The sequence below is a fragment of the Leptonotus elevatus genome, chromosome 2 (genome assembly GCF_054856555.1).
Source record: "Leptonotus elevatus isolate MCC_2025b chromosome 2, RoL_Lele_1.0, whole genome shotgun sequence".
Lineage (NCBI taxonomy): Eukaryota > Metazoa > Chordata > Actinopteri > Syngnathiformes > Syngnathidae > Leptonotus > Leptonotus elevatus.
Genome location: NC_141240.1, coordinates 33,162,096 through 33,176,520, shown reverse-complemented (window position 1 = coordinate 33,176,520; position 14,425 = coordinate 33,162,096). Strand labels below are relative to the sequence as shown.

General features: G+C 39.5%; 1 protein-coding gene across 1 annotated transcript; it reads left to right on the top strand.

The window, feature by feature from the left end:
• The first annotated feature begins 696 nt into the window (after positions 1-696).
• tspan31 (tetraspanin 31) lies at positions 697-9,217 on the top strand. The gene is made up of 6 exons (XM_086069633.1): positions 697-889; positions 3,238-3,405; positions 3,478-3,558; positions 4,175-4,315; positions 4,555-4,671; positions 6,133-9,217. Exons 1-6 carry the CDS (start codon positions 827-829, stop codon positions 6,205-6,207), a joined length of 645 nt encoding a protein of 214 aa, XP_085925759.1. The 5' UTR covers positions 697-826; the 3' UTR covers positions 6,208-9,217.
• Positions 9,218-14,425: the final 5,208 nt, after the last annotated feature.

Here is a 14,425-nt window from a genome sequence, read left to right as displayed (position 1 = left end):
AACAATTTTGCTCAGTTAAAACATTTGTCTTGAAGCCTTTCTTTAAATCCTTAACACTTGTCTTGAAACCTTAATTTGAACTCTTAACACTTGTCTTGAAACCTTAACCCTGGTTTAAATCCCTAATGCTGGCTTTTAACCACAGTTTGAAACCTTAACTCCAAACCGTGGCTATAAACCCAAGCTTGAAATCCTACTAAATCTAATCCTGTCTTAAAATCTTACTTTGTAAACCTTCCCTGAAACCTCAACTCTTGCCTCAAAACCACAAGTTGAAACATTATTCGTTGTTTAAATCCCTACCCTGGCTTGAAACCTTGATTTTTATCCTTATATCTGCATGGTGTGCCACTTGCAGTTTGTTGTCTGTGGTTCGTTAATGTTTATAGTGTTGAGTTCATTTTGATTTCAAACCATAAATATAAAACCCTAATGCCCAGAAGCCTTGTTTTTAAAGCTAACTTTAAAAACTAAACATTACATGAAAAACTTGCCTTGCTGGTGGCAATTCTGTATTAAACTGTGTGTACATGTAATAAAACGAAAAACAATTAAATGTATACCTATTTTTGGGACACAATATATTTCATGCCTTTCGTTTGGAAATAGAATAAAAACACTAAACAGGAAGAGCGCGCCGTACCTAAACAGGAAGAGGAAGTTTGCATATGGTCACGTGTTGACGTCACGCGTGGGGACTACGTCATGTTCCCCCACATACGCCCTCTTGTCTGGCATCTGAAGAGGAGCCGACAACAAAACAGCCGTCGTTTGCTTCTTCCATTTAGAATTTAATCGGTCGCCCGGCCGAGCCAAGATAGTCGCGATGGTTTGCGGTGGCTTCACGTGTTCCAAAAATGCGCTGTGCTCCTTGAACGTTGTCTATATGGTGAGTGTTACGAATCAATCACGGCGCTAACTTTCTCATTGCTAGCGTACTTAGCATCTAGCCTAGCTTAGCCTAGCATAGCCCGGCTAGCAGTTTAGCCGCAACTCAGAAGAAATATTCTGATTTAACATTTTTGTTTCTACACGCCTCCGGTTCTCAGGCCAACACGGGTATGTGCGCTCCCCCGACAACTATATATTCCAAGTAGATATGTTAGTAGCAAGTCCTGAATGTATGTAGATGGCCGGGTAGCAAGTAGCCACATTGTAGATGACGTCATCGTGACAAATCAGGAGACCAACGCACCCCACAGGCCCTTGTTCGTCTTCTTCGATGAGGCCACAGCTGCTTCATCAGTCCTGTACACTTTTAGCTCAATATTCTTAGTAGTACGTTCATTATTGGACAACTATTGCTGCTCAGTGTGTTACATTGATTTAATCATTTGAAAATGTAATACTGTACTTACTTTAGGGCCAAATCTAACCAGCGGATAGGATAGGAATGGAAAGCATCAAAATACAGATGTGGACATACATAAAACCTATTATAAACATTGAGTAAAATTGGAAATAATTTATAGATAAGTACAATTAATTAAATTTTAATTGTGGTCACAATTTTGACTGCCACTATTAAATTAAACTGATAGTTGGTATTTTCTGTAATTGTTATATAAATAAAGTTGAGTTGGCTGCGGCGGTATTGACATTTAAACTGTGGGTTCTGCCACAGATCTAATGGGGCAATTATCTCAACCAGACTTCATTGAACTGCCACCAGCAAGATACCAGCATATTTATTCAATTAGCAGTGGGTACATTTAAAAAAAATTTTTTTTTAATTAACATTTATTCTGAAATGTAATCCATTCGTTTTAAAGTTTCATTTTGTTCTGAAAACTGTTCACATGATGAAAAGTAGTGCCATTAAAATGCAGATGTTTTTTAATTATAGAGCACAAACTCGCTCATACACATGCACAAGAAAAAGGAGCGATGATGATGATGACATGCTGATTCGGGAAGGCTGCTGTATGAATAATACTCAGCTCTCAGGAAAAAAATGCAGATGTTTTCCCTAACATAATGAATAATTGTACGTGTGGAAATGTTACGCCATTTAGGATCGCAATGTCATTTTGTATAAAAAAAACAATAAAAAAACGTATGGCCAGAGAAGGTTAGGCCTGAGAAGCTCAAACTGGAAGGAGAGAGGATGAGAGTCATCTGCCAGGATTGTGTGAGCTTTCCACCTCATCAGCCGTGTTTCCACCACAGGACGTTCGGGTATGGGGATGGGGGTAGGGACTTTCACAGGAACCGTCCTCTCAGCCGGCCCGCTTGTGGCTGTGTCTCCACTGCGCTAGTACGACCCAAGTACCGCACGGCAATAATCACAACTAGGAAAGAGAAAAACTTTAGGTGGTTGCTGTTTTTCTCTGCTTTTTTTTAATGTTCTTGGGATGGATGGTTTAAGTGAGAGGAGACTGCGTCTAGATGAAGAAATTTAAAAAGGCTAACAGTAGAGTGGAACAAAAATAGGCAAAGGATTATTAAGGGAATTGTTTTGGTGGAAGAGACCTAAGCCGAGAATGCATCATCATCGCGCATGAAGGTAAGATCATTTTTAGCCAATCGGCACAAAAGCTCGATCGAGAGTTTATCGGTCCGGCGGAGTACCTACCCTCGAGTTCGTCCCCGTAAGTTCCTGTAAATGTGGCCCGGTTGGGAAGGCTCCTGCAGTGGAGACGCGCACATGCGGGGCTGGCCCCTTAAATTTACCCCGAAATTCCTGCGGTGGAAACACGGCTATCATGTCAGTGCAAATGTGGGCCAGAAGTTGCTCTTTTTCCCCCACAATTTTACCTACCGGCATCTCAACGATACTGTTTTGCTTGACCTCACACCTACACAGATTAAATCCAATGTTAAAGACTCTCAGTATGTGCTGAATACACACACTGTAAAATCTGCAGCTTGACACTAAAACAGCTTTATCTTCCAAAAAGACAGAGTCAGTGTGAAGGTCAAATCTGTATTTTCAGAGACGTTCACTTAACTGTCAAATATTTGAAGGTTTGCACTGTTTCAACAACCTACAAGGATAAATACATAGCCAATTATACAGAGCAACTGCAATAAAATAGCCATAGTCAACTTTGGGGAAAAAATTGAAAGGGTGGATATAACAGAAAATGTTATCTCCAAAATGTATGGTTGATTATTTGCTTAAACTGTTGACCGTCTGTTTGAAAGTGTCAGTATTGACTAACTGATGAAATGGCTGAGCGTCCCATCTTCGTAATCGTCGCTGCTGCTAAGTTGCTCCCTTCATGTGATGTCCAGCTGGTGGGCCTGCTGCTGATCGGCGTGGCGGCATGGGGGAAGGGATTCGGACTGGTGTCCAGCATCCACATCATCGGCGGTGTGATCGCCGTGGGCGTGTTCCTCCTGCTCATCGCCATCGTGGGCCTCGTCGGAGCCATGCACCACCACCAAGTCATGCTTTTCTTTGTATCCTTTGCAAATTGAAATCGGCCTCAATGTAGTCATGTGCTGTACTTTCTTTAACGCCCGGCTTGCTAGTACATGGTCATACTTTTCATCGTCTTCCTCTTTCAATTCGGAGTGTCCTGTTCCTGCCTGGCGATGAACCGTGGCCAGCAGGTGGGTTCCGTCTTTACTATCAATACGTCTTTTCGCCCACGCGTCCTTTCGTCTCTCTCGTTTTGGCTTAACCTAAAATGCACAATAACATTTACAGGTCAACTTCATTACTTAATAATTATAATTGGACCATTGTGGAAATATTCATGGATCCACCTTGCATTTGAGGTTTGTTCTGAAATGTCTCCAAAAGCCAAGCAAACCCCAACTTTTTTGTCAAACTTTGTTCCTTTTGACTTTGGAATTTTGCCTTTTTTTTTCTTCTTTTTGCAATATCAAGAAATGTGAATATTACATACACAATCAAAATGGTCACTGCTACAGAAATTGATCTTCTGAATAGTGTTTTTGTGTATTTAATTAATCTGTCACCTATACAGTATATGAATGGCATTCACTTTTCTAATTGAATAACAGAATATTCACATTTAGTGATGATACTTGCATGAATGGTGGAAATTTGAAAATGGAAACCATTTTAGTGTGTTCTCACCATTTTTAATTTTAGTACTGCTCTCCCAGTTGTGCAAAAATATTAAGTTGAAGACACTATTAATGAATTCTTCTACGACTGTCAGGAGACACGTGGCTAAGAATCCTTGATGTGCTTTTACAGGAAGGACTTCTGAATTCGACATGGGGAATGTTGGAAATAAACACCAAGATGGACTTGGAGAGTCAGCTCAACTGCTGCGGGCTGTTCAACGTCACCGGCAACCAAGAGCAGTTTGATCAGGATTGGAATGACTGTCCTGCCGTAAGTCACCCTCGACTCACCTGAACGCACAACTTGAACGTGATAACGTTGGTTGATGAATAGTGTGAGCAGATGAAGACCATGCGTGTCCATGCTTTTAGTTAGTCAGTTTGTCCCAATAGTTTGAGCCGAGTAAGTAGGCCACATTCGAGCTCAGTTGACAGCTTGCGGATTCGCAGCACTGCAGACTAAAGACCTTGTATGCTTTTTTTTTTGTGTGTGTGTGTCTTGGACTGCAGTTATGCGCGAAGACAAAGCCGAATTCATGCTACTCCTGCGGGGATATGATGCTGCACCACGCCAGCGAGGCACTCAAGATCCTCGGAGGCGTCGGGCTCTTCTTCAGCTTCACTGAGGTGAGCGGCGCCGAATCTCTCGCCGACTCCAGCATGCTTAAAATGTGCCGTCATTCCTTTTGTTTCAAATGAATATGTTTGGGCCTGGTACTCACATCTTGTGTCCTCTTCCATGATGCGTTCTTTGTCGGTCGTTCCTTTTCTTCTTCTTAATATTGGATTCAATTTAAAATCTGTAAAGTCCAGCACGCTGCGAGGGCCAACTTCAAAATAAAAGCCCAACCAATAATATACGGACAGAATTATGTGGTTAGGGTTTTATTTTGAATTTGGTACGACGTGTTACAATGATACATACTATGACTTGACTTGATTATATAAGTAAATTATTTCGGTCAGGAATTGGTTGTCTGTATAAAAATCTGACACCACACACCGGCTAGCAAGGTCTGCTTAATTCTCCCTTTCATGGCAGTGTGCGCACTCCAAACAGTTGTTTGTCCAAAATGTTGCTATACAGTATGGACTCCTTTTTTTTTTTTGTTGTTGTGGTATGAGCATTTTCGGGCGGAGTGGTCGTCTCCCATCTGTAAGGTTGTGGGTTCGATCCTCACCCCTGGTGACCATGTCAGTGTCCTTGAACCCCGATTTGCTCCCAGTGGACCTGGCAGCGCTTTGCATGGCAGCAGTCGACCACTAGTGTATGAGTGTGTGTGTGTGTGTGTGTGAATGTGAGGCTTAACTCATTCACTGCCATTGACGGCTATAGACGTAAAAAATTAATTCGTTTAACATTTTTTCCCACTTTTGTTAAAAAAATAATAATAATTGTATTAGAACAGATATAAAATTTGTGATTAATCGTGAGTTAATTAGTGAAGTCATGCAATTAATTACGATTAAAAATATGAATCGCCTGACGCCCCTAATTTTTAATAATCTTTTCTTTAAAAAAAATATTATTAAAATTTAAAAAGAAAAGATTATTAAAAATTAGGGGCATCGGGCAATTTGTAATCGTAATTAGTTGCATTACTTTACTAGTTAACTCACGATTACTCACAAATTTTATATCTGTTCTAAATATACAAAAAAGTAATTTCTAGGTTTCTATACTCTTGTTAACAAAAATGGAAAAAAATGTTCTACTAATAGAAATAGTTCAAATTAATTTTTGACGTCGATAGCTGTCAAGGGCAGTGTTAATTGTGAAGTGCTTTGGGCACCATATGGTGTAGTTAAAGTGCTATATAAATGCAGTCCATTTACCATTTGGCCGTGAGAAGACCAGCAAGTTGACACACTCGTGATGTCACTTTTGTGATTAGCAGCCAAGCTGGATGCGGCCGTTCCATCAAATAGTCCAATTAACTAATATGGAGGTGCATTTTTCAGCATTTAAACAGTTTACCAGCTAAAATAAATCAAGAACCCCCCCCCACCACCCCATCCCCAAACGACAGTTGATCTTTGGCTGTATGGCTTAAACCTCCCGTCACTTTGATGAATGTGCTCCTCCAGATTTTGGGAGTTTGGCTGGCAGTGCGCTACAGGAACCAGAAGGACCCGCGAGCAAACCCGAGCGCTTTCCTATAGTCTGTCCCTGCGCTTGATGGCCCTTTCTGACCCTCCGGTACACGACGCGCAACGGACGTGCCCCCACCGACACCAGAACATGCCGCACGCCTTCTTCACCCAAGAACTGAGAAGCTACCTGAAGCCCACGCTCGACGGCCCGGGCGCTCAGGATGACGGGATGACTCGCAATACCGGCGAGGCCCGCTCGCCCGTATTGCGACCCAGCCTTGATTTGAGGGCCCTGGCCGACTTGGACCCGCCGATTGCACGCCACGCAGACAAGATGAGCCGCATCCGCCGCCCAAACGAAGTGAGAGACTTCTCACAAATTAGCCCACGATGCTCACCTTCAAATGTTCTCATGTAAAGCAAATGCGTCGGTCTGACTGCGACAGGGAGAAGACGGGTCGAGTAGAGCAAAAGTAGCTTTTATGTCAATTGTGTCACAAACCTCTTGGAATTAGCAACCTGACAAGTGGGAGTCTTCTAAAAAAATAAAATAAAATCACGGAATGGTCACTTCAAACTCGGCTCAAGTCATAACAAATGAATTCACAACTACGTGTTCTGCTCTGCTTTTCTCACCAATAATGTTCCTTTTTTGCTAGAGGTGCAACAATTAATTGTATTTATCATTCAGAGCCATTTACTTAATTAACCTTGTCCAAATCCTTCAAAATTCAGCCTTTCAAGCAATAGATTTTCTCTCATTTGTCGTCTTTCATGAAAGCAGCTGGTTTCGATTTACTATCAGTATTTTTGCCCATTTTTTGGACAGATGTTAGACTAAGCCAGTAACTGAATCATCATCAATTTGTGCAATTTGAAATAATGCAGTTTTCATTTTTAAATATATACAAATTGAAATATTATTATTATTAGATCAGATTCATCCGGGTTTGAGTTTAGTTTATTAAAAGGACGTGTGCAGTAACATTTAAAAAGATTTAGCACAATGCTTCTACATTAGGAGTGACCCGGACAGTGTTGAGCCACCCGAAGTGCTTTGGATCTGGCCTAACCAGGCCATTGCAAATTTCAGAAATGCATGAGGAAAACAACACCTTTTTGTTTTTTTGCTTGTCATGTTGCTAATTCCAGTAAGTAAGTAAAGGAATGACAAAAGATTGCAAATGCAGTTAATCAGTTTGCAATCTTCCGCACATTCCCGAATCTCTCCAAAGGGATTTTGAGTGGCCATTTTTGCAAACTCCCCAAGTTGAAGTGGCCAAGCCGATTGTCCTTTTTTTTTTTTTTTTTTAAGAAATGTTGCTATTGAACCAGAGTTTCGACAATGCGTCAATCTCGTGGAACTATTTATGAACTGTAACTGAGCCAGCTGTCATGTTGGAGCGCCAACGGACTGCAGACTTGCTGTTGTACATAATAACTGATGTTGCGTGTAGTTTCTGCACTAGCTGCTCCTTCCCCTCTCGTCCTTTTGTTTTGTGCAGTGACGTTGCTTGATATACTGTCAGGAACGTAGTCAGCTCCTAACCGATTCATGATTTTAGCCGGTCTCCGAATAATCTTAACCGGCCAGAGTTTTGACAAGTAAATGCCGATGTATTCAGAATTTCTCATCGAACAGTAAATGTTGTTAAGTGTCATGCGGAATCACGACGTCCGTGTATGTATCTAGTTGCCATGTGGCTGAGCGCCAACATTTACAACAACAATGGCGGACTACCGTGTAACACTGGAGCTGCGCAAGCTCCTGAGCGTGACACTGCTTTGACAGCAACATTTTTCTGCGGCAACTCTCTCTGTACATCATACATTTCAAATGTGACTCTCTTTAAAATAGCATATTTCACCACGTGTGAAAAACGGGTCCGTTTTTTATTTAGAAGTCATTATTTCAAGGTGAAGACAATAATGGAGTATGTTAGGGCTGGTCGATATGGCCCAAAAATTAAATCTAATTTTTATTTTTTTTATCTCAGTTGGTTATGATTTTAATAGATTTGAATCTAATAAACTCAACAAACATTTATTTAAAGGTATAATTTATTCCAAAATAATTCCTGATTCTACATCAGTTTTAACATAAATTTAACATTCATAATTTTGTAAACATGTCTCGTTGTAAACCACCCATCCGGCATTCTGCCACTTGTGCAAAATTACAACTCACAAAAACATTTGGATGCAACAGAACATAAGAACAACAGCCTTTGATAATCTCGATTTTATTTTTTAAAATGACGATGTATCGGCCTTAAAGTAACGTAGAAGAAATTGAAAGTGATTTTTAAACTTCAAGGGCTCTTTGGTTGCTTATGTACTGCCTATGTTGATGGCCTGACTCAAAAGCTAATTTAATCAGTTTGTGCTTTTTGCATGTTTTTGGACTTGGAAATTCCACTGTTTCAAATTAAACAAATACTAAAAGACAAAGTCAAATGTTCTGCCTGTACAGTCATTTATTTTAAACATTAAGAGACCAAAAAAAAAAGTTTCATTCAATTAATCAGCCAGTCAGTCAGTTATCAGGTTTTTTTTTTCCTGCCAAATTGGAATCTGCATCGGCCTAAATAAATGTATCAGTCAGTTCACTGGAACATTTCTACAGCAAGAGAAATATATCACAACAGCATCACGTACCCAATGGAGCTTTTATTAGTGTTTGTGATGAAATGTGGTTTGGCCTCAGTTTTGAATCGTAATGTTGTCAATAATTGCTAGCAGTCCTTTCCATTCATCAGTGTTATTCAATAAATGCTTTGTACAAATGTGTGAAATATGATTTTAAGTTATCTTTTGACAGGTGTTTGAGATTTCCTGACGTTCTTTTACAAGCTTTGAACTCATGAGCGTACATGTTCAACTTGTCATCTTACAGCCAGTGCACATTTTGCTACTGCTGGTGAGTCCCCCTACACCCCCCCCCCCCCCGCTCCTGCTGTGTACAGATGTTCAATATTGATGCCACGCCCTTAATTTCTGTGCACTTGTGGTTGAATTGTATTTTTCCCTTAATTTCGGGACGTAATTTTACAATAATAAAATCTCAAATTGGACCATACTTTATTTTGCGTCTTTGTTGTTTTGTGTTTTTATTGGCTGCAAACAAAGAATTTAAAATGCTAACAAAATTCCTGTGTTTACCGTCAGGTAAGAACCTTTGTTAGTTCCACAATGAAAACATTAGCAAAACAGATTTATATATTTTTTGGTCAGTGATTTTGCATTAGTTTATTCCCAACAGTTTGTCCGCATTTGGTCGTGTTTCTCTTGGTTGCTCTGCTCCCAAGTGCGTACATGGATGTTAAATGTTGTTTATCCAGCCAAATTTCAGTCTCTTGTGTTGCCATGTCAGTAGAATCTGCCCACAGGCCCCCGTGAATCAGTAGTGCTGGCCCATGTAACCTAAACTATATTAGCAGTGGGACTGTTGTTAAACAAGTCGGATTTCAAAATGGCTGACCGCCCCACAGTCATATTTTTCTGCCCTCCGATTGGTTGGTAGCAAAAGTCTTTCTCGATGTGCATATTTAAATAATCAGCATATCAGTGGGCGTGATCTATTTAGTTGAAGTTGGGATGCAACATTTAATTGACAACTATTCGGTTATCAAATTAATTAGAATATTCAGTAATTGTTGAAAGATTGTGTTCAAATTGAAATTGTCCAAATCGTCTCATCGACTGATCGGTTTGTTGAATATAAATTATTAATTTGCAAACTGCTGCTTTTATTTTGGAAAAATATAATATTTAGGAAAAAAAACTTTTTACTAATTTTCTGACATGTTATGGACTAAACCAGTGTAGCTGAATCAGGATCCGTGTTTTTTGTTTTTGTTTTGTTTTTATCTGCATTTTCTGCACTGCCAATATGAAATAAGTATTTGAGCAAAGGGATGGAAAATATTTTTGGGGGGCTATTCATTCAAAAATCCACAGATTAATGTATTCCTGTAAAACAATTGTTAGGTGCTGGCTGCCCCCCTTTACTAAAGTTTTTGTTAGATAAATATTGGCTGTGAACTGCTCCGGATGTACGCGTCGCAGCATGCTTAAAAAGATTAGCAGTCAAATATACTGTAAATACCCTGATCATGTGTAGGAGCGCTATGAATTTGTACCACCTTCCACCACATGGGGGCGGTAAGGGCAGAGCTGCCAATCACATTTGCTATTTCTACCCTCTTGGTGGAAGAGTCGTCTGTAAACAAGCACACATACGCGATGGAAGGGAGGTGCGGATGGAATGGAATTGGAACGTGATATTCCTTCAGATGGTTGTTAATTCCGCAACTGAGTGTGACTAATTTTACACAGTCTGCTGGGGGAATCGAGAGTAAAATGATGACAGACCCTCTCGTTTACTCGCTGTGAAGGCTGTGACAAACTTTATACACTGGGAAGAGAAGCGAAGAATAAGACATTGTTCTCATCTTGGACTTCCTTGTTTTCTACCAATCACGTCGTTTGTTCGCTTTCTGTTCGGTGTCAAACACGGTTCAGTACACAATGCTCTTGTTTTGGTTGTGGATGTGGAGATTGGATTTTGCTGATGCTCGGTAGAGGAGCAGATCCGAGGGGTACAGGGACGGTGGCCTCCCAAAATACTCAACAATCCAAAACTACTTATTTTTTCCCGCCTAGCTTTATTTATTTGATTTATTTTCTTAAATCATTGTAATCAGACCAGGGTTATTATAGTTTTGGAATTTTCACTATAGTTCGTTTTTATTTCGTTTTGAATTTTGTTATTTAAATGTAGTTATTTTGTATTAGTTTTCAGGGCGGCTTTGTTATTTATTTATTATTTTTTTTAATTTTTAATTAAAAAAATTCTTAGGTTTTAATTTAGTTTAATTTTAGTATTAGTTTTCGTTAAAAAAAAAAAAAAAAAAAAAAACTTCTTACATAGTGTTGCGTTTCGGCAGAATTAAATGAAAAAAACCGGCAAGGCAAGCCATTGGAGCCAAAAGTCAAAGACGCAAAATTGTCAGCTAGGAGCGACGTCACCTGAAGGGGCTTTTGTATTGGCTGCTGCTAGATGACGTCACGTCTGTGCGACACACTTTCAAACGTCTTTATTACGGTTAATATTGAAATAAATATACTTAAATCATATTTAAAATCAACCCAAATGCTCATGTTTTAAATTAATTAATAATTAATAGTTTTGTAATTGTGAAATTTAGTTTCAGTTAGTTTTCGTATTTTTTTTTTTTTTACAATATTGTTTTTTGTTATTCCGTTGGTTTTAGTTAACTAAAATAACCTTGACTCAGACAAAAATTGGGTATTTCCAAAAGCATCACATTGCAGGAAACCAAAACGAGTGGCATTTTTTTGGAGCCATGAACATGAGATGGTCAAGGATTGCAAGCCATTTTCAACACTTGAGTGGTCAATAATTTGAAAAATTAATATACCCGTCGTGGGAACTGACCAATAGTATTGATTTCTGAAAAGATAGTCTGATGTAGGAATATTCTTCCATATAACAAAATAGTGTATTGTGTGCGCCTACAAAACCAGTTTGGATCCTTCTGACCTCCAAGTTTGTTTTCGGACACCCAAGACTGTCGCTGGAAGTCAAATATGCCTGCTAAGGTTTTTTTTTTTGGGGCTATAGAGAATATTTCCGGTGGCAGCGAAGCTCGCTATCCTCCTGAGGGCCCGATGCCAGTCCCCGCCCTGCGATGCGGGCCCATATGCCGGCCGGGCGCTTGAGTTGGCAGAAGCTGTGGAGGATCGCACCGAGAGAGATAGAAATGGCCATCTGTCCTCTCAAAGCTTTACAAGACGCTCTCCAGGCATGGCGACGATGCGTCTGCAAGAGCGTCGTCCAGATCTGGCCGTCCGCATCACTTTGTGCCTCCAAACTAGCCCTAACAAGCAAATGTGATGAAGAGAACGCCGTTCAATCGCAGCAGCTGCTAAAGCAAAATGTCTGACATGTATTGTAGCGTCTGAGCAGACGTTAAAAGGAGGTTGTCGATCAATAATCTCTTAAAACGCACACCGGACGGGTTTCGGTCGGCTGTAACCACGACAATATAACCACCAGAATATAACCACCAGCTCAACCTTCTTAGGAATCATGGGTGCATGAGTATGCACAAAATGGTCTGCTTTTACTCGTAGGTCTGAACGAGGATCCTGATTGTTCTCTCAGCTCGGCCAGGACAAACAGGAAGGCAAATCATTCTCTTCAGTGAGGAAAGACAAACGGGTCAATAAGGCCTATCAATAATGAAACAGAGCAGGAATGCTGTTTGCTTGCCTGTCAGAGAGAAGACCAACACTCCTGTGTGTGTGCGCGTGTGTGTGTGGTGCATGTCAGTTTGGAAATGTGGCAGACAACTTCATGTCACCTGTTTTTAAAAAAAAAAAAGTGTCATTAAATAAATGATCAGAATCATACTGAGGAGCTAACATTTATCTAGCTACGCTGTGGTGTCACACCCAACTCGATGCTTTCGTCTCCATCGCCGTACCAGATCGTGTTTCAAGTTTGTATGCATGTGAGGTTTAAGTTACATAAACATTTGCGTTTCAGCTTTTCCCGTGAAATTTTGGCTAGTGTTTCAGTCAATCCGAATAAATCTCAAACAGCTTTGATCATTAACTCATTCACTGCCATTGACAGCTATAGACGTCAACAATTCTTTTTTACTATTTCTATTAGTTTAACATTTTTTTCCCATTTTTGTTAACGAGTATGAAAACCTATGCATAATTTTTTTGTACATTTAGAACAGATACAAAACTTGTGATTAATCATGAGTTAACTAGTGAAGTCATGCGACTAATTATGATTACAAAATTTTAGTCGCCTAATGCCCCTAATTTTAATCTTTTTTTTTTCTTATTTTTAATAATCTTTTCTTTTCTTTTTTTAAAGAAAAGATTATTAAAAATTAGGGGCATCAGGCGATTAATTTTTTTTAATCGTAATTAGTCGCATGACTTCACTAGTTAACTCACGATTAATCACCAATTTTATATCTCTTCTAATACAATAAAAAAAATCTAGGTTTTCATCGTTTTGTTAACAAAAGTGGGAAAAAATGTTTAACTAATAGAAATAGTTTTAAATGAATTTTTGACGTCTATAGTCGTCACTGGCAGTGAATGAGTTAATTTCCCAAATTAGCCTAATGAAAAGAAAACAACGTAGTGAGGCGGTTCCACATTATTCAGCCTGGAAGGGGTCAACATCAGCGATACCAAGGTCCATTGCTATCATTTAACACTCTACCAGTGCCTGACGTGACCTCAAACTTTGTGAGATAAGATCCACGCTCCTGAAGACGGATGATGACATTCGCGACTGCTAGAAGCTAAGAGTTAACCTACCGTCGTCGTAATGCAGCCCGGCCGTACGTGCGTCTTCTGTTCGATTCTGTGCTGGAGGGTGACGTTAGGATGCAATTTTAACTTTGAATGCTTGCTATGCACATTTATATAAATCATTTGTCAAGTGACGTTCGAGGCGAGGAACTGTAGGCTATTTTGAGGCAAGACGTGCTCGCTACAAGTTGGCTAAAAACGCGCTAGCTAATGGTGCACATTGTCTACTAATCACTGATTTTCATACACTTTGACTACAGTTTACATACCTCAAGGAGGATATATTTGGAGAAGTCTCAAAATAGAAATTTTTACCTGTTCTATTTTGTTTTGGTCAATAAACTCAAAACTATAATGTTCACATTTTTCGATATTATTGGTTGTGCGTGTGTGTGTTTTTTTTAAACAAATGATTGACAAATTTAAGATGTTGAAAAAAATGTCTCTCTTTTTGACATGAATTGTTACTCAGTCAATAAATATGCTGTTTTTGTTTTTTGATTTTTCTGAATGATGGTTGCCGACGCCAGGGAATTATATTCAAATTAGCTCAATTCAAAGGCCTGTTTTTCCAGTGTTAGATCTTTACAACCTGTATTTTTTTTTTTTAACGATTGTGCATTATGATTTGGAACAATGTATTTTGATTAATGTTGATTACAAAAAAATAGTGCATGTCATCATGGTGGTGCTTCCAACAAAAATCTGCATTGGTTTCAACAATGTTGCACATTATAAGTAATTAATGTTGGCTTTATGGGAAAACAAAATGTATGGATTTGTCCTCACTATGGCTGCCCATGACTTTCTGGCAGCGCTGTAAGGCGACGTCCATATTTGCAACAAGCAGAATGTGAAAAACACATGCCATCAACGTGTCAGGGCATTTTGTGCGAATCGTTGCCATGGAGCAAAATGC

Coding starts and splice junctions, on each gene's coding strand:
- tspan31 (XM_086069633.1), top strand. CDS start 827: ATGGTTTGCGGTGGCTTCACGTGTTCCAAAAATGCGCTGTGCTCCTTG. Junction 3,406..3,477: donor ACCAAGTCATGCTTTTCTTT/GTATCCTTTGCA, acceptor CCGGCTTGCTAG/TACATGGTCATACTTTTCAT. Junction 4,316..4,554: donor ATTGGAATGACTGTCCTGCC/GTAAGTCACCCT, acceptor CTTGGACTGCAG/TTATGCGCGAAGACAAAGCC.